The sequence below is a fragment of the Oncorhynchus kisutch genome, linkage group LG14, assembly GCF_002021735.2.
Source record: "Oncorhynchus kisutch isolate 150728-3 linkage group LG14, Okis_V2, whole genome shotgun sequence".
Classification (NCBI taxonomy): domain Eukaryota; kingdom Metazoa; phylum Chordata; class Actinopteri; order Salmoniformes; family Salmonidae; genus Oncorhynchus; species Oncorhynchus kisutch.
Window position 1 is genome coordinate 5780521 of NC_034187.2, and position 18830 is coordinate 5799350.

At 44.7% G+C, this 18830-nt stretch overlaps 1 protein-coding gene across 8 annotated transcripts in view; it reads right to left on the reverse strand.

Moving 5' to 3' along the window:
* LOC109904626 (mitogen-activated protein kinase kinase kinase kinase 5) overlaps positions 1-18747 on the reverse strand; it is a 141441-nt gene extending 122694 nt beyond the window's left edge. For 3 of the 8 annotated variants that reach the window (XM_031787706.1, XM_031787704.1, XM_031787701.1), the window contains exons 1-3: positions 18319-18561; positions 17621-17928; positions 2524-2581 (exon numbers count right to left, since the gene is read on the reverse strand). In XM_031787706.1, coding sequence (XP_031643566.1) covers positions 2524-2581; positions 17621-17728 — 166 coding nt within the window. In that variant the 5' untranslated portion in view covers positions 17729-17928; positions 18319-18561. The other 5 variants (XM_031787708.1, XM_031787707.1, XM_031787702.1 and 2 more) reach the window with 4 other exon arrangements.
* Positions 18748-18830: the final 83 nt, after the last annotated feature.

An 18830-nucleotide genomic window follows, 5' to 3' on the forward strand; every position in this document is an offset into this window, starting at 1 on the left:
AATATCTTTGGGCAGCACACAGCCCTAGTTTAAGTGGAATATATTTGGGCAGCACACAGCCCTAGTTTAAGTGGAATATCTTTGGGCAGCACACAGCCCTAGTTTAAGTGGAATATCTTTGGGCAGCACACAGCCCTAGTTTAAGTGGAATATATTTGGGCAGCACACAGCCCTAGTTTAAGTGGAATATATTTGGGCAGCACACAGCCCTAGTTTAAGTGGAATATATTTGGGCAGCACACAGCCCTAGTTTAAGTGGAATATATTTGGGCAGCACACAGCCCTAGTTTAAGTGGAATATCTTTGGGCAGCACACAGCCCTAGTTTAAGTGGAATATATTTGGGCAGCACACAGCCCTAGTTTAAGTGGAATATATTTGGGCAGCACACAGCCCTAGTTTAAGTGGAATATCTTTGGGCAGCACACAGCCCTAGTTTAAGTGGAATATATTTGGGCAGCACACAGCCCTAGTTTAAGTGGAATATATTTGGGCAGCACACAGCCCTAGTTTAAGTGGAATATCTTTGGGCAGCACACAGCCCTAGTTTAAGTGGAATATATTTGGGCAGCACACAGCCCTAGTTTAAGTGGAATATCTTTGGGCAGCACACAGCCCTAGTTTAAGTGGAATATCTTTGGGCAGCACACAGCCCTAGTTTAAGTGGAATATATTTGGGCAGCACACAGCCCTAGTTTAAGTGGAATATATTTGGGCAGCACACAGCCCTAGTTTAAGTGGAATATATTTGGGCAGCACACAGCCCTAGTTTAAGTGGAATATATTTGGGCAGCACACAGCCCTAGTTTAAGTGGAATATCTTTGGGCAGCACACAGCCCTAGTTTAAGTGGAATATATTTGGGCAGCACACAGCCCTAGTTTAAGTGGAATATATTTGGGCAGCACACAGCCCTAGTTTAAGTGGAATATCTTTGGGCAGCACACAGCCCTAGTTTAAGTGGAATATATTTGGGCAGCACACAGCCCTAGTTTAAGTGGAATATCTTTGGGCAGCGCTCAACTGGTTGTTGAATGGAGTGGCTTCCAGAATAATTACATCGGTAGCAGATAGGGCAGGAAAGACATTTCAACTGACGATATCTACCAGGAAATGCAAACTGAGGCAACAATGGGTACGCAAACCAGGTATTTTTTTTAGAAATTGACGCGTCATCATTTGCCATTTGAATAAACATTGAACAAAAAAAAACATCCCAGTGTTAAATATTCACCGCAAAGTAGACCTACCTCGTAGAATGACACTATGACGATGATTTGTATCAAAGGGGCTTGGCATTCGTGTTTCCAACTCTGACATCACATGTAGGCTACACTGTATACCCCAGAAACAACGCTATCCAAACACTCTTGCTAGGTGCACAATTGCATTTTTTAAATTTTTTTAAAGGGCAACTACACCCTCCCCAAATTTCCATTGGCACTAGCCCGGTGTGCGACTTGCAAATTTACCTGAATATCAAGCCCTGCTTATGGTTGCTTCACTAGACACCCTATTCCCGACCATGATGCATTACTTGGGCCCTGGTCAAAAGTAGTGCACTATATAGGGAATAGGGTTCCATAGGGCTCTGGTCTAAAGTAGTGCACTATATAGGGAATAGGGCCCATAGGGCTCTGGTCTAAAGTAGTGCACTATATAGGGAATAGGGTTCCATAGGGCCCTGGTCAAAAGTAGTGCACTATGTAGGGAATTAGGGTTGCATTTGGGATGCATCCTATCTACGGATCTCTGGTGGTGAAAGATCATGGAGAAAAAAGGGATCAGAATCAGGAGGGAATTTTTCCCTTGGCTTTTACTATGGAGTTGAACCACGAAGCGTGAGTTAACATGTATTTAACACCCACAACACACATCCTTCATTTCCATTCAACTTTCAGTCTTAAAACGAACTCTAAAAAGAGAGAGAGACCCGTCATTAATATGAGGATGAGGAAACACCTTGCCTGGTGCCACATCTGTTTGTGCTGTCTAGCCAACTCCTATGGTCCCTGTCACACCAATGACCACCGTTGGAGTAACCCCCCAGTAGGGACCCCCCCTTCTTTACATCAGAGTGATTAGGTTAGTTAATCAGCTGTTGTTTATCTGGGTGGCAGCCTGGAGGCACAACAGGTCCTCTGGTGGTAATCCCTCTAATCTGGATCACAGTGAAACGGCCAGTCCAAGACCCATGGAGACCTCAAACATTTATTTTCCTCCCATCTTACAAAACAACATAAATCTATGGCTTCTGCAGACCAGTTTTACAACAGGCTTAAGCTATAAAGAACTCACTTCCAACACATCAGGGTTTAAATGGTTTTAACAGAGAATTCCAGATTATGATTTTTTTGGGGTCAAAATGGCTGCTCACCTACACTCAGTCTTATGATAACATTGTTCTCCCTTAAATCTGGGTTGCAACATTACATGCTAACCGTCCTCTTTAGTTAGAAATTGTCTATGAGTGAGTACGTTTCATTGATAAGTAGAAAGAGGAATTGTAGGTCGATCCAACTCACCTGGCTCCAGTTTAATAATCTTAACAGCAGCAAGCTCTCCCGTTTGGATGTTTCGAGCCTGAAAGAGAGAATAAAAGATTTTAGAACACTGCTTGGGGAGCCAATCACAATCCTGGGCACCGTGCTCTACAGGGCACCGTGCTCTACAGGGCACCGTGCTCTACAGGGCACCGTGCTCTACCATCGGCTCTACAGGGCACCGTGCTCTACAGGGCACCGTGCTCTACAGGGCACCGTGCTCTACAGGGCACCGTGCTCTACAGGGCACCGTGCTCTACCATCGGCTCTACAGGGCACCGTGCTCTACAGGGCACCGTGCTCTACAGGGCACCGTGCTCTACAGGGCACCGTGCTCTACAGGGCACCGTGCTCTACCATCGGCTCTACAGGGCACCGTGCTCTACAGGGCACCGTGCTCTACAGGGCACTGTGCTCTACAGGGCACCGTGCTCTACAGGGCACCGTGCTCTACCATCGGCTCTACAGGGCACCGTGCTCTACAGGGCACCGTGCTCTACAGGGCACCGTGCTCTACAGGGCACCGTGCTCTACAGGGCACCGTGCTCTACAGGGCACCGTGCTCTACCATCGGCTCTACAGGGCACCGTGCTCTACAGGGCACTGTGCTCTACCATCGGCTCTACAGGGCACTGTGCTCTACCATCGGCTCTACAGGGCACCGTGCTCTACAGGGCACCGTGCTCTACAGGGCACCGTGCTCTACAGGGCACTGTGCTCTACCATCGGCTCTACAGGGCACCGTGCTCTACAGGGCACTGTGCTCTACCATCGGCTCTACAGGGCACCGTGCTCTACAGGGCACTGTGCTCTACCATCGGCTCTACAGGGCAACGTGCTCTACAGGGCACCGTGCTCTACAGGGCACCGTGCTCTACAGGGCACCGTGCTCTACAGGGCACCGTGCTCTACAGGGCACCGTGCTCTACAGGGCACTGTGCTCTACAGGGCACCGTGCTCTACCATCGGCTCTACAGGGCACCGTGCTCTACAGGGCACTGTGCTCTACCATCGGCTCTACAGGGCACCGTGCTCTACAGGGCACTGTGCTCTACCATCGGCTCTACAGGGCACCGTGCTCTACAGGGCACTGTGCTCTACCATCGGCTCTACAGGGCACCGTGCTCTACCATCGGCTCTACAGGGCACCGTGCTCTACAGGGCACCGTGCTCTACAGGGCACCGTGCTCTACCATCGGCTCTACAGGGCACCGTGCTCTACAGGGCACCGTGCTCTACAGGGCACTGTGCTCTACCATCGGCTCTACAGGGCACCGTGCTCTACAGGGCACTGTGCTCTACCATCGGCTCTACAGGGCACCGTGCTCTACAGGGCACTGTGCTCTACCATCGGCTCTACAGGGCACCGTGCTCTACAGGGCACCGTGCTCTACAGGGCACCGTGCTCTACAGGGCACCGTGCTCTACCATCGGCTCTACAGGGCACCGTGCTCTACAGGGCACTGTGCTCTACCATCGGCTCTACAGGGCACCGTGCTCTACAGGGCACTGTGCTCTACCATCGGCTCTACAGGGCACCGTGCTCTACAGGGCACTGTGCTCTACCATCGGCTCTACAGGGCACCGTGCTCTACAGGGCACTGTGCTCTACCATCGGCTCTACAGGGCACCGTGCTCTACCATCGGCTCTACAGGGCACCGTGCTCTACAGGGCACTGTGCTCTACCATCGGCTCTACAGGGCACCGTGCTCTACAGGGCACTGTGCTCTACAGGGCACCGTGCTCTACCATCGGCTCTACAGGGCACCGTGCTCTACAGGGCACCGTGCTCTACAGGGCACCGTGCTCTACAGGGCACCGTGCTCTACCATCGGCTCTACAGGGCACCGTGCTATACAGGGCACCGTGCTCTACAGGGCACCGTGCTCTACAGGGCACCGTGCTCTACAGGGCACCGTGCTCTACCATCGGCTCTACAGGGCACCGTGCTCTACAGGGCACCGTGCTCTACAGGGCACCGTGCTCTACAGGGCACCGTGCTCTACCATCGGCTCTACAGGGCACCGTGCTCTACAGGGCACCGTGCTCTACCATCGGCTCTACAGGGCACCGTGCTCTACAGGGCACTGTGCTCTACCATCGGCTCTACAGGGCACCGTGCTCTACAGGGCACCGTGCTCTACAGGGCACCGTGCTCTACCATCGGCTCTACAGGGCACCGTGCTCTACAGGGCACTGTGCTCTACCATCGGCTCTACAGGGCACCGTGCTCTACAGGGCACTGTGCTCTACCATCGGCTCTACAGGGCACCGTGCTCTACAGGGCACTGTGCTCTACCATCGGCTCTACAGGGCACCGTGCTCTACCATCGGCTCTACAGGGCACCGTGCTCTACAGGGCACCGTGCTCTACAGGGCACCGTGCTCTACCATCGGCTCTACAGGGCACCGTGCTCTACAGGGCACTGTGCTCTACCATCGGCTCTACAGGGCACTGTGCTCTACAGGGCACCGTGCTCTACAGGGCACTGTGCTCTACCGTCGGCTATACAGAGCACCGTGCTCTACAGGGCACCGTGCTCTACAGGGCACTGTGCTCTACCATCGGCTCTACAGGGCACTGTGCTCTACAGGGCACGGTGCTCTACAAGGCACGGTGCTCTACAAGGCACGGTGCTCTACAATCGGCTCTACAGGGCACTGTGCTGTACAGGGCACGGTGCTCTACAGGGCACTGTGCTCTACCATCGGCTCTACAGGGCACTGTGCTCTACAGGGCACCGTGCTCTACCATCGGCTCTACAGGGCACTGTGCTGTACAGGGCACGGTGCTCTACAGGGCACTGTGCTCTACCATCGGCTCTACAGGGCACCGTGCTCTACGGGGCACCGTGCTCTACCATCGGCTCTGCGGGGCACCGTGCTCTACCATCGGCTCTACGGGGCACCGTGCTCCACCATCGGCTCTACGGGGCACCGTGCTCTACCATCGGCTCTACGGGGCACCGTGCTCTACCATCGGCTCTACGGTGCACCGTGCTCTACCATCGGCTCTACGGGGCACCGTGCTCTACGGGGCACCGTGCTCTACCATCGGCTCTACAGGGCACCGTGCTCTACCATCGGCTCTACAGAGCACTGTGCTCTACCATCGGCTCTACAGGGCACCGTGCTCTACCATCGGCTCTACAGAGCACCGTGCTCTACCATCGGCTCTACAGAGCACCGTGCTCTACCATCGCCACACACCACGCCATGGTCCTGTCTGCCACACACTTTACTGCCACACAATGAATAGATCTCTCTCTAAAGTTAGCAAATTACAACAATCAGTATTGTTGGTTTCATCTTCATTACTCAGTCCCTCAAAGATTTTGCGATTTGCAACATATTTAGCCAGATCAACAACTCCACATATTATGGGGTTTAAAACATCTGACCAATCACTGCACTATTACCGCATAAACCAGTAAATCACTGCACTCTTACCGCATAAACCAGTAAATCACTGCACTATTACCGCATAAACCAGTCAAATCACTGCACTATTACCGCATAAACCAGTAAATCACTGCACTATTACCGCATAAACCAGTAAATCACTGCACTATTACCGCATAAACCAGTCAAATCACTGCACTATTACCGCATAAACCAGTAAATCACTGCACTATTACCGCATAAACCAGTCAAATCACTGCACTATTACCGCATAAACCAGTCAAATCACTGCACTATTACCGCATAAACCAGTAAATCACTGCACTATTACCGCATAAACCAGTCAAATCACTGCACTATTACCGCATAAAACTGTCTAATCACCTCAGTAAAAAAAGATGGAATTGCAATTTTATCCAATTACCACACTTTTAATTGCATAAAATGATTCAATCAAGCAACAAACTTTCCCTCGTCAGAGCATTTATTTGCACATTTTATAAAATCATCATAATTCACCGTGCAAAATGTCTGAATTGACACAATAAAAAAATCAAGAGTTTTGGCCCGCAACTAGCAAAAAATTGAAATATAATAAATAAATAAATAAAAATGTAAAAACACTATAATCCTGTATGGACAGATTACTAAATACCATTTATAGTCCCAGGACAACTAACAGACAGAGATAATGTAGATGAAAGTCTAGAGCAGACAAACAATGTTACTAGCCTGGCTCCAAAATTTGTACTATTAAAAAGCACAAACATTTCACAATCTGGCAGGCTAGAAGGACACATTTTTTCTACTGAAAAGTACTAGCCTCGGGCTAGCGAATTATTCTTAATTTCCATCCCTGGATGAAACATTAGAAAACTGTTACTCAAAAGAGAGAGGCGAGAGCTGAGTTATAAAACAACCAATCAAAATCAAGCTCCATGGGCTGAGTTATAAAACAACCAATCAAAATCAAGCTCCATGGGCTGAGTTATAAAACAACCAATCAAAATCAAGCTCCATGGGCTGAGTTATAAAACAACCAATCAAAATCAAGCTCCATGGGCTGAGTTATAAAACAACCAATCAAAATCAAGCTCCATGGGCTGAGTTATAAAACAACCAATCAAAATCAAGCTCCATGGGCTGAGTTATAAAACAACCAATCAAAATCAAGCTCCATGGGCTGAGTTATAAAACAACCAATCAAAATCAAGCTCCATGGGCTGAGTTATAAAACAACCAATCAAAATCAAGCTCCATGGGCTGAGTTATAAAACAACCAATCAAAATCAAGCTCCATGGGCTGAGTTATAAAACAACCAATCAAAATCAAGCTCCATGGGCTGAGTTATAAAACAACCAATCAAAATCAAGCTCCATGGGCTGAGTTATAAAACAACCAATCAAAATCAAGCTCCATGGGCTGAGTTATAAAACAACCAATCAAAATCAAGCTCCATGGGCTGAGTTATAAAACAACCAAACAAAATCAAGCTCCATGGGCTGAGTTATAAAACAACCAATCAAAATCAAGCTCCATGGGCTGAGTTATAAAACAACCAATCAAAATCAAGCTCCATGGGCTGAGTTATAAAACAACCAAACAAAATCAAGCTCCATGGGCTGAGTTATAAAACAACCAATCAAAATCAAGCTCCATGGGCTGAGTTATAAAACAACCAATCAAAATCAAGCTCCATGGACTGAGTTATAAAACAACCAAACAAAATCAAGCTCCATGGGCTGAGTTATAAAACAACCAATCAAAATCAAGCTCCATGGGCTGAGTTATAAAACAACCAAACAAAATCAAGCTCCATGGGCTGAGTTATAAAACAACCAATCAAAATCAAGCTCCATGGGCTGAGTTATAAAACAACCAATCAAAATCAAGCTCCATGGGCTTACTTCCTCGTTGATACCCCACTCGGGTTTTAGACGTTTGCAAAAACTTTCTCTGCACTGCAGCAGACCAAAACAACATGGTATGGGGAGGATCTTTCAAATCTGAAATATTTCTGCTGTCAGTACAGTACAGAACACTCCCATTCTGGGCTCATGTTTAGACAAGGACCTGATCATATTTCCCTCTGCCACAGTCCTGCTTCGGTCTGGGGTGGGACTGTGTCTGGGGTGGAACTATGTCTGGGACTGTGTCTGGGGTGGGACTGTGTCTGGGGTGGGACTGTGTCTGGGGTGGAACTGTGTCTGGGGTGGGACTGTGTCTGGGGTGGGACTGTGTCTGGGGTGGGACTGTGTCTGGGGTGGGACTGTGTCTGGGGTGGGACTGTGTCTGGGGTGGGACTGTGTCCGGGGTGGGACTGTGTCTGGGGTGGGACTGTGTCTGGGACTGTGTCCGGGGTGGGACTGTGTCCGGGGTGGGACTGTGTCTGGGGTGGGACTGTGTCTGGGACTGTGTCCGGGGTGGGACTGTGTCCGGGGTGGGACTGTGTCCGGGGTGGGACTGTGTCTGGGGTGGGACTGTGTCTGGGGTGGGACTGTGTCTGGGGTGGGACTGTGTCTGGGGTGGGACTGTGTCTGGGGTGGGACTGTGTCTGGGACTGTGTCTGGGGTGGGACTGTGTCTGGGGTGGGACTGTGTCCGGGGTGGGACTGTGTCTGGGGTGGGACTGTGTCTGGGACTGTGTCTGGGGTGGGACTGCCAGAGATCAGAAATAGAGTGTCATTTAGGACTCGGCCCAGGGATTGTGTGTTCATGGCTCTCTCTGGGAGAATACCAGGGCACTGCATTCCACCAGCAGCCTGCCTCGGCCGCCTGTGTCTGTGGTGGGAGTGGCCTGCCAAAGATTGCTTTGTGAGGCAAGAGTTCGACAGACGGGCTGCTTCGACCGGATCAAATTGGTAGCCTAGTTATCCATAGCAAATGGATATTCAAAAATAAACAAAACACAACTGTCTGTGATCCTGACTTGGACCTTGGAGACAGACAGGGAAGTGTCTACTTCCTTATACTCCAAATCAAAATCACATTTTATTGGTTACACACACATAAATATTTAGCAGATATTATTGCGAGTGTAGTGAAATTCAATCCAATTCCCGAGTCATTCAAAATGTGTTGTTGCTTTATGTGAACACACATACACTTTGTGAACACACATACACTTTGTGAACACACATACACAGGGACTTGGGAGCATCCCAGAACTCTGCCAGGACAAATGGGGGAAATTGAAGCTGGATCGTCTGTCGCTCTCCCTTCCCCTGGTAATGGTAATCCATCGAACTTTCACCACACGTTACATCAGACAGAGGTAGGGCTGTAACAGCGCAATGCTTTTTCACATGGCTCCTATGGGGTTGCAGATGCTGTCCACAGTGGGGGGGGAGAACTACAATAACTCCTCATTTTTCACGAGGTTGTACGTTTTTTTCTTTTGACAGCGAGTGCGTTCAAATATGTGAAGATAGTCTGCTATTCAGAGAGCCAATGTTACTATTCAGAGAGGCAATGTTACTATTCAGAGAGACAATGTTACTATTCAGAGAGACAATGTTACTATTCAGAGAGACAATGTTACTATTCAGAGAGACAATGTTACTATTCAGAGAGACAATGTTACTATTCAGAGAGGCAATGTTACTATTCAGAGAGGCAATGTTACTATTCAGAGAGGCAATGGTACTATTCAGAGAGGCAATGTTACTATTCAGAGTCAATGGTACTATTCAGAGAGGCAATGTTACTATTCAGAGAGCCAATGTTACTATTCAGAGTCAATGGTACTATTCAGAGAGACAATATTACTATTCAGAGAGTCAATGTTACTATTCAGAGTCAATGTTACTATTCAGAGAGACAATGTTACTATTCAGAGAGACAATGTTACTATTCAGAGAGTCAATGTTACTATTCAGAGTCAATGTTACTATTCAGAGAGACAATGTTACTATTCAGAGAGACAATGTTACTATTCAGAGAGACAATGTTACTATTCAGAGTCAATGTTACTATTCAGAGAGACAATGTTACTATTCAGAGAGACAATGTTACTATTCAGAGAGTCAATGTTACTATTCAGAGAGCCAATGTTACTATTCAGAGAGCCAATGTTACTATTCAGAGAGCCAATGTTACTATTCAGAGTCAATGTTACTATTCAGAGTCAATGTTACTATTCAGAGAGTCAATGTTACTATTCAGAGAGTCAATGTTACTATTCAGAGAGTCAATGTTACTATTCAGAGAGTCAATGTTACTATTCAGAGAGTCAATGTTACTATTCAGAGAGTCAATGTTACTATTCAGAGAGACAATGTTACTATTCAGAGAGACAATGTTACTATTCAGATAGACACTATTCAGAGAGACAATGTTACTATTCAGAGAGACAATGTTACTATTCAGAGAGACAATGTTACTATTCAGAGACAATGTTACTATTCAGAAAGACAATGTTACTATTCAGAAAGACAATGTTACTATTCAGAGAGACAATGTTACTATTCAGAGTCAATGTTACTATTCAGAGAGACAATGTTACTATTCAGAGTCAATGTTACTATTCAGAGTCAATGTTACTATTCAGAGAGACAATGTTACTATTCAGAGTCAATGTTACTATTCAGAGGCAATGTTACTATTCAGAGAGACAATGTTACTATTCAGAGAGACAATGTTACTATTCAGAGAGACAATGTTACTATTCAGAGAGACAATGTTACTATTCAGAGAGACAATGTTACTATTCAGAGAGACAATGTTACTATTCAGAGAGACAATGTTACTATTCAGAGAGACAATGTTACTATTCAGAGAGACAATGTTACTATTCAGAGTCAATGTTACTATTCAGAGTCAATGTTACTATTCAGAGAGACAATGTTACTATTCAGAGAGACAATGTTACTATTCAGAGTCAATGTTACTATTCAGAGTCAATGTTACTATTCAGAGAGACAATGTTACTATTCAGAGTCAATGTTACTATTCAGAGAGACAATGTTACTATTCAGAGAGACAATGTTACTATTCAGAGAGACAATGTTACTATTCAGAGAGACAATGTTACTATTCAGAGAGACAATGTTACTATTCAGAGTCAATGTTACTATTCAGAGTCAATGTTACTATTCAGAGAGACAATGTTACTATTCAGAGTCAATGTTACTATTCAGAGAGTCAATGTTACTATTCAGAGAGTCAATGTTACTATTCAGAGAGACAATGTTACTATTCAGAGTCAATGTTACTATTCAGAGAGACAATGTTACTATTCAGAGAGACAATGTTACTATTCAGAGACAATGTTACTATTCAGAGTCAATGTTACTATTCAGAGAGACAATGTTACTATTCAGAGAGACAATGTTACTATTCAGAGAGACAATGTTACTATTCAGAGACAATGTTACTATTCAGAGAGTCAATGTTACTATTCAGAGTCAATGTTACTATTCAGAGAGACAATGTTACTATTCAGAGTCAATGTTACTATTCAGAGAGACAATGTTACTATTCAGAGAGACAATGTTACTATTCAGAGAGACAATGTTACTATTCAGAGAGACAATGTTACTATTCAGAGTCAATGTTACTATTCAGAGTCAATGTTACTATTCAGAGAGACAATGTTACTATTCAGAGTCAATGTTACTATTCAGAGTCAATGTTACTATTCAGAGAGTCAATGTTACTATTCAGAGAGACAATGTTACTATTCAGAGTCAATGTTACTATTCAGAGAGACAATGTTACTATTCAGAGAGACAATGTTACTATTCAGAGACAATGTTACTATTCAGAGTCAATGTTACTATTCAGAGAGACAATGTTACTATTCAGAGAGACAATGTTACTATTCAGAGAGACAATGTTACTATTCAGAGACAATGTTACTATTCAGAGAGACAATGTTACTATTCAGAGAGACAATGTTACTATTCAGAGTCAATGTTACTATTCAGAGAGACAGTGTTACTATTCAGAGAGACAATGTTACTATTCAGAGAGACAATGTTACTATTCAGAGAGACAATGTTACTATTCAGAGACAATGTTACTATTCAGAGTCAATGTTACTATTCAGAGAGACAATGTTACTATTCAGAGAGACAATGTTACTATTCAGAGAGACAATGTTACTATTCAGAGAGACAATGTTACTATTCAGAGACAATGTTACTATTCAGAGAGACAATGTTACTATTCAGAGAGACAATGTTACTATTCAGAGAGACAATGTTACTATTCAGAGAGACAATGTTACTATTCAGAGTCAATGTTACTATTCAGAGTCAATGTTACTATTCAGAGAGACAATGTTACTATTCAGAGTCAATGTTACTATTCAGAGAGACAATGTTACTATTCAGAGAGACAATGTTACTATTCAGAGAGACAATGTTACTATTCAGAGTCAATGTTACTATTCAGAGAGACAATGTTACTATTCAGAGTCAATGTTACTATTCAGAGAGACAATGTTACTATTCAGAGACAATGTTACTATTCAGAGAGACAATGTTACTATTCAGAGAGACAATGTTACTATTCAGAGAGACAATGTTACTATTCAGAGAGACAATGTTACTATTCAGAGAGACAATGTTACGAGGCAGGTAACTCCTTTAACTGGCTCGACAGAAAGCCCATCGGATTTCTCCTTCACAGATGAAGCAGGGTACCGTTTCATCGGATTTCTCCTTCACAGATGAAGCAGGGTACCGTTTCATCGGATTTCTCCTTCACAGATGAAGCAGGGTACCGTTTCATCGGATTCCTCCTTCACAGATGAAACAGTGCCCTGTTTTATCGCCATCATAGAATGATTGTACAGAACAATTGGCAATGTTCTAACCACTTCAACACATGAAAAACCATCAAACATCCTACATGACTGAAGCTGGCCCATAAAGGGGGCTATACATCCTACATGGCTGAAACTGGCCCATAAAGGAGGCGACACATGCTACATGACTGAAGCTGGCCCATAAAGGGGGCAATACATCCTACATGACTGAAGCTGGCCCATAAAGGAGGCAATACATCCTACATGACTGAAACTGGCCCATAAAGGAGGCTAAACATCCTACATGACTGAAGCTGGCCCATAAAAAGGGGGCAATACATCCTACATGACTGAAGCTGGCCCATAAAGGAGGCTATACATCCTACATGACTGAAGCTGGCCCATAAAGGAGGCTATACATCCTACATGACTGAAGCTGGCCCATAAAGGAGGCTATACATCCTACATGACTGAAACTGATCCATAAAGGAGGCTATACATCCTAAATGACTGAAGCTGGCCCATAAAGGAGGCTATACATCCTACATGGCTGAAGCTGGCCCATTAAGGGGGCAATACATCCTACATGACTGAAGCTGGCCCATAAAGGAGGCTAAACATCCTACATGACTGAAGCTGGCCCATAAAGGAGGCAATACATCCTACATGACTGAAACTGGCCCATAAAGGAGGCTAAACATCCTACATGACTGAAGCTGGCCCATAAAGGAGGCGACACATCCTACATAGTAGGCTATATCTCCCAGCTCCTGTATTTGGAACCCAAGACACTAAAGTGATAATGTGGTGGGCAGAAGGTTGACTCAGTAAACGAAAGCCTTGATTGGTAGGTGACTCACCACTCTAAATAAAGCCTTTACAAAATGTCATAAGTCATCTATCTTAAAAAAAACTACAATAAAACAGGTAAAAGCAACTTGGAGAGAGGAGGATTACCTGCCCACATACAATAAAGTGCTTGATAACGAGGCCAGAGGTATACATTTCCCAGTGACATTAAGCTGCACAAAGAGTTTAAACAGCTCAAATACTTTATTATGTCATGAAGGCTTAAGCCTGATGAATTTAACTGTGTTAAATGAGGCCTCACCTCCTGGTGACACTAGTGACCATATCCCCCCCGTGCATCCCGCAAAGGCAGAGGTGTTGCTAACATTTACGATAGCAAATTTCAATTTACCAACAAAAAAAAAATGACGTTTTTTGTCTTTTGAGCTTCTAGTCATGTAATCTATGCAGCATACTCAATCACTTTTTATAGCTACTGTTTACAGGCCTCCTGGGCCATATACAGCGTTCCTCACCGAGTTCCCTGAATTCCTATCGGACCATGTAGTCATAGCAGATAATATTCACATTTTTGGTGATTTTAATATTCACATGGAAAAGTCCACAGACCCACTTCAAAAGGCTTTCGGAGCCATCATCGACTCAGTGGGTTTTGTACAACATGTCACTGGACCTACTCACTGTCACAGTCATACGCTGGACCTAGTTTTGTCCCATGGAATAAATGTGGTGGATCTTAATGTTTTTCCTCATAATCCTGGACTATTTTTCCACCATTTTATTACGTTAGCAATCGCAACAAATAATCTGCTCAGACCCCAACCAAGGAGCATCAAAAGTTGTGCTATAAATCCACAGACAACACACAGATTCTTTGATGCCCTTCCAGACTCCCACTGCCAACCCAAGGACGTCAGAGGACAAAAAAACAGTTAACCACCTAACTGAGGAACTCAATTGAACCCTGTGCAATACCCTAGATGCAGTTGCACCCCTAAAAACTAAAACAATTTGTCATAAGAAACTAGCTCCCTGGTACACAGAAAATACCCGAGCTCTGAAGCAAGCTTCCAGAAAATTGGAACGGAAATGGCGCCACACCAAACTGGAAGTCTTCCGACTAGCTTGGAAGGACGGTACCGTGCAGTACCGAAGAGCCCTTACTGCTGCTCGATCATCCTATTTTTCCAACTTAATTGAGGAAAATAAGAACAATACGAAATGTATTTTTGATACTGTCGCAAAGCTAACTAAAAAGCAGCATTCCCCAAGAGAGGATGGCTTTCACTTCAGCAGTAATAAATTCATGAACTTCTTTGAGGAAAAGATCATGATCATTAGAAAGCAAATTTCGGATCAAGAGAGACACTCAAGTGTTTTAGTACTATATCTCTTGACACAAGGATAAAATAATATTGGCCTCTAAACCTTCAACCTTCTGTCCTCGTGCTCCTAGACCTTAGTGCTGCTTTTGATACCATCGATCACCACATTCTTTTGGAGAGATTGGAAACCCAAATTGGTCTACACGGACAAGTTCTGGCCTGGATTAGATCTTATCTTTCGGAAAGATATCAGTTTGTCTCTGTGAATGGTTTGACCTCTGACAAATCAACTGTACATTTCGGTGTTCCTCAAGGTTCCGTTTTAGGACCACTATTGTTTTCACTATATATTTTACCTCTTGGGGATGTCATTCGAAAACATAATGTTAACTTTCACTGCTATGCGGATGACACACAGCTGTACATTTCAATGAAACATGGTGAAGCCCCAAAATTGCCCTCGCTAGCAGCCTGTGTTTCAGACAAAAGGAAGTGGATGGCTGCAAATGTTCTACTTTTAAAACTCTGGCAAAAAAGAGATGCTTGTTCTAGGTCCCAAGAAACAAAGAGATCTTCTGTTGAATCTGACAATTAATCTTAATGGTTATACAGTCGTCTCAAATAAAACTGTGAAGGACCTCTGCGTTACTCTGGACCTTGATCTCTCTTTTGACGAACATATCAAGACTGTTTCAAGGACAGCTTTTTTCCATCTACGTAACATTGCAAAAATCAGAAACGTTCTGTCCAAAAATGATGCAGAAAAATGAATCCATGCTTTTGTTACTTCTAGGTAAGACTACTGCAATGCTCTACTTTCCGGCTACCCGGATAAAGCACTAAATAAACTTCAGTTAGTGCTAAACACAGCTGCTAGAATCCTGACTAGAACCACAAAAAAATGATATTACTCCAGTGCTAGCCTCCCTACACTGACTTCCTGTTAGGGCAAGGGCTGATTTCAAGGTTTTACTGCTAACCTACGAAGCATTACATGGGCTTGCTCCTACCCATCTTTCCGATTTGGTCCTGCCGTACATACCTACACGTACGCTACGGTCACAAGACGCAGGCCTCCTAATTGTCCCTAGAATTTCTAAGCAAACAGCTGGAGGCAGGGCTTTCTCCTATAAAGCTCCATTTTTATGGAATGGTCTGCCTACCCATGTGAGAGACGCAGACTCGGTCTCAACCTTTAAGTCTTTACTGAAGACTCATCTCTTCAGTGGGTCATATGATTGAGTGTAGTCTGGCCCAGGAGTGAGAAGTTGAACGGAAAGGCTCTGGAGCAACAAACTGCCCTTGCTGTCTCTGCCTGGCCGGTTCCCCTCTTTCCACTGGGATTCTCTGCCTCTAATCCTTTTACAGGGGCTGAGTCACTGGCTTACTGGTGCTCTTCCATGCCGTCCCTAGGAGCGGTGCGTCACTTGAGTGGGTTGAGTCACTGACATGATCTTCCTGTCTGGGTTGGCGCCCCTCCTTGGGTTGTGCTGTGGCGGAGATATTTGTGGGCTATACTCTGCCTTGTCTCAGGATGGTAAGTTGGTGGTTGAAGATATCCCTCTAGTGGTGTGGGGGCTGTGCTTTGGCAAAGTGGGTGGGCTTATATCCTGCCTGTTTGGTCCTGTCCGGGGGTATCATCGGATGGGGCCACAGTGTCTCCTGACCTCTCCTGTCTCAGCCTCCAGTATTTATGCTGCAGTAGTTTGTGTCGGGGGGCTAGGGTGAGTCTATTATATCTGGAGTACTTCTCCTTGTCTTATCTGGTGTCCTGTGTGAATTTAAGTATGCGCTCTCTAATTCTCTCTTTCTCTCGGAGGACCTGAGCCCTAGGACCATGCCTCAGGACTACCTGGCATGATGACTCCTTGCTGTCCCCAGTCCACCTGGCCGTCCTGCTGCTCCAATTTCAACTGTTCTGCTTGCGGCTATGGAACCCTGACCTGTTCACCGGACGTGCTACCTGTCCCAGACCTGCTGTTTTCAACTCTCTAGAGACAGCAGGAACTGTAGAGATACTCTTAATGATCGGCTATGAAAAGCCAACTGACATTTACTCCTGAGGTGCTGACTTGTTCCACCCTCCACAACTACTGTGATTATTATTATTTGACCATGCTGGTCATTTATGAACATTTGAACATCTTGGCCTGTTATAATCTCCACCCGGCACAGGCAGAAGAGGACTGGCCACCCCTCATAGCCTGGTTCCTCTCTAGGTTTCGTCCTAGGTTTTGGACTTTCTAGAGAGTTTTTCCTAGCCACCGTGCTTCTACACCTGCATTGCTTGCTGTTTGGGGTTTTAGGCTGGGTTTCTGTACAGCACTTTGAGATATCAGCTTATGTAAGAAGGGCTATATAAATAAATTTGATTTGAAGATAAGCATTCCCTGTGGTTCCCATTCAACTCCATTCTAAAATGCAAATGCTCCTGTAACACAAACTGCTATTGGCAAACTGACAACAACAAAGGTTCTGCCCATTGAATCAAGGTGTTAGTAGACACTAGAGCAAACATACAACTATGCATAACTTCTCTCATATCTTGGCCATAAAAGGAAAACACATCGAGAGAGAGAGAGAATTTAACTATGGGCCTGGGGGAGACCAATACAACCTTTACAACCTGATATGAGTCATCTGGCCAGGTTTCAATAGGACTTAGATATGGTATAGGGATCTCGTGTCTTCCAACAGGTGTGGAGCTTGTTTTTGGTAAGACACCGATCTAAAATTCAGAAATATGCTTTCAGTTTGAAGGTAGATCGAAAAATATATATATATAAATACCTTGTATACGTCTCCATATGTGCCGCTCCCAACTCGTTGAATAAGCTCGAAATCCTGCTGTGGGTTTTTTCTTTGAATTTCTCCACTAGGTCTTGAACAGATATCCATGACAGCTATCTAACTGGCTGGAAAAGTTAACACCTAGCTACTCTACTTTACATTTAAACACGTTGGCTTGTGCAAATACACGTCGGTATATCATTCGGTGAGGAGTTATTAACGTTACGGTTACTTCAAGAGGTGATCATTTGTTTTATTCTCTAAAGCTGCAGAAGTGTTGCTTCCAAGTCTGGCTTCTGGTCCATTTCCTGCCGTTGAGACGAGTAGAAAATAATAGTTAATAAACCTCTAGCTAATAGGTAGCTACAAAACAAACCAACACAAACATGATTTCAGAAGTCATTTAAGAAGGCAATATTTGATGTCTGTCCGGATAAACGTTAGTTTGGGGCAAACTAACTAGTTAGCTACGGAAAAGTTAGCAAAAACTATGGATTGATTATTGACTTTTACCAATATAAATACAATGATTAACCCTCTGTAATGTTAGAGAGTAAGTTAAGTTAACTACTTACACTGTAGCTAGATAATTTAACTAGGTTTTGGTAGTTATCCAAAGCTAACGTTACAGTAGCTAAGTGGTTAGCTGGCTAAGCGAAAGTCAAAATCCAAAACAGGAGTTAGATTGGCGAATTTACCATTTATTCCCATTATAAATAAATGACACATACGAAAGTAGGCGTATGTTAAATTTGGCAATATTACGGTGTAAAATCCCTTTCTTCCCAAATATAAATTCAATGTTCCTATTCAGAGAAAGTGTAAACACTTCTTCTGCTGGACAGATCTCTCTCCCTCTCTGACAACGACAAGCACCGCGTTGAGCTGGAAAAAGACCCGAGCTGCGGTCCTCATGTCCCTCCTGTTGACAACACGACATGCTACTAACTAACTAGTGAAAAAACTGACTTTATGTCACCCATGCATTCAACTGTAAAAGGTGTACCTACCGATTTCACAAGGAAACAATGACAACTAACATAATTGAATCGATTAAAATGCTATTGAAAGCATTGTTGTTTTTTTAATTATCGAGACGGAATTGTTCTCTTGTCTGTTAAATGATGTGCAACTACCGCCACCTAACGACGTAAACAAGCAAGCAACTGTAACCACAAAACGTGCAGAAAAAAACAACACAACCCCCCCT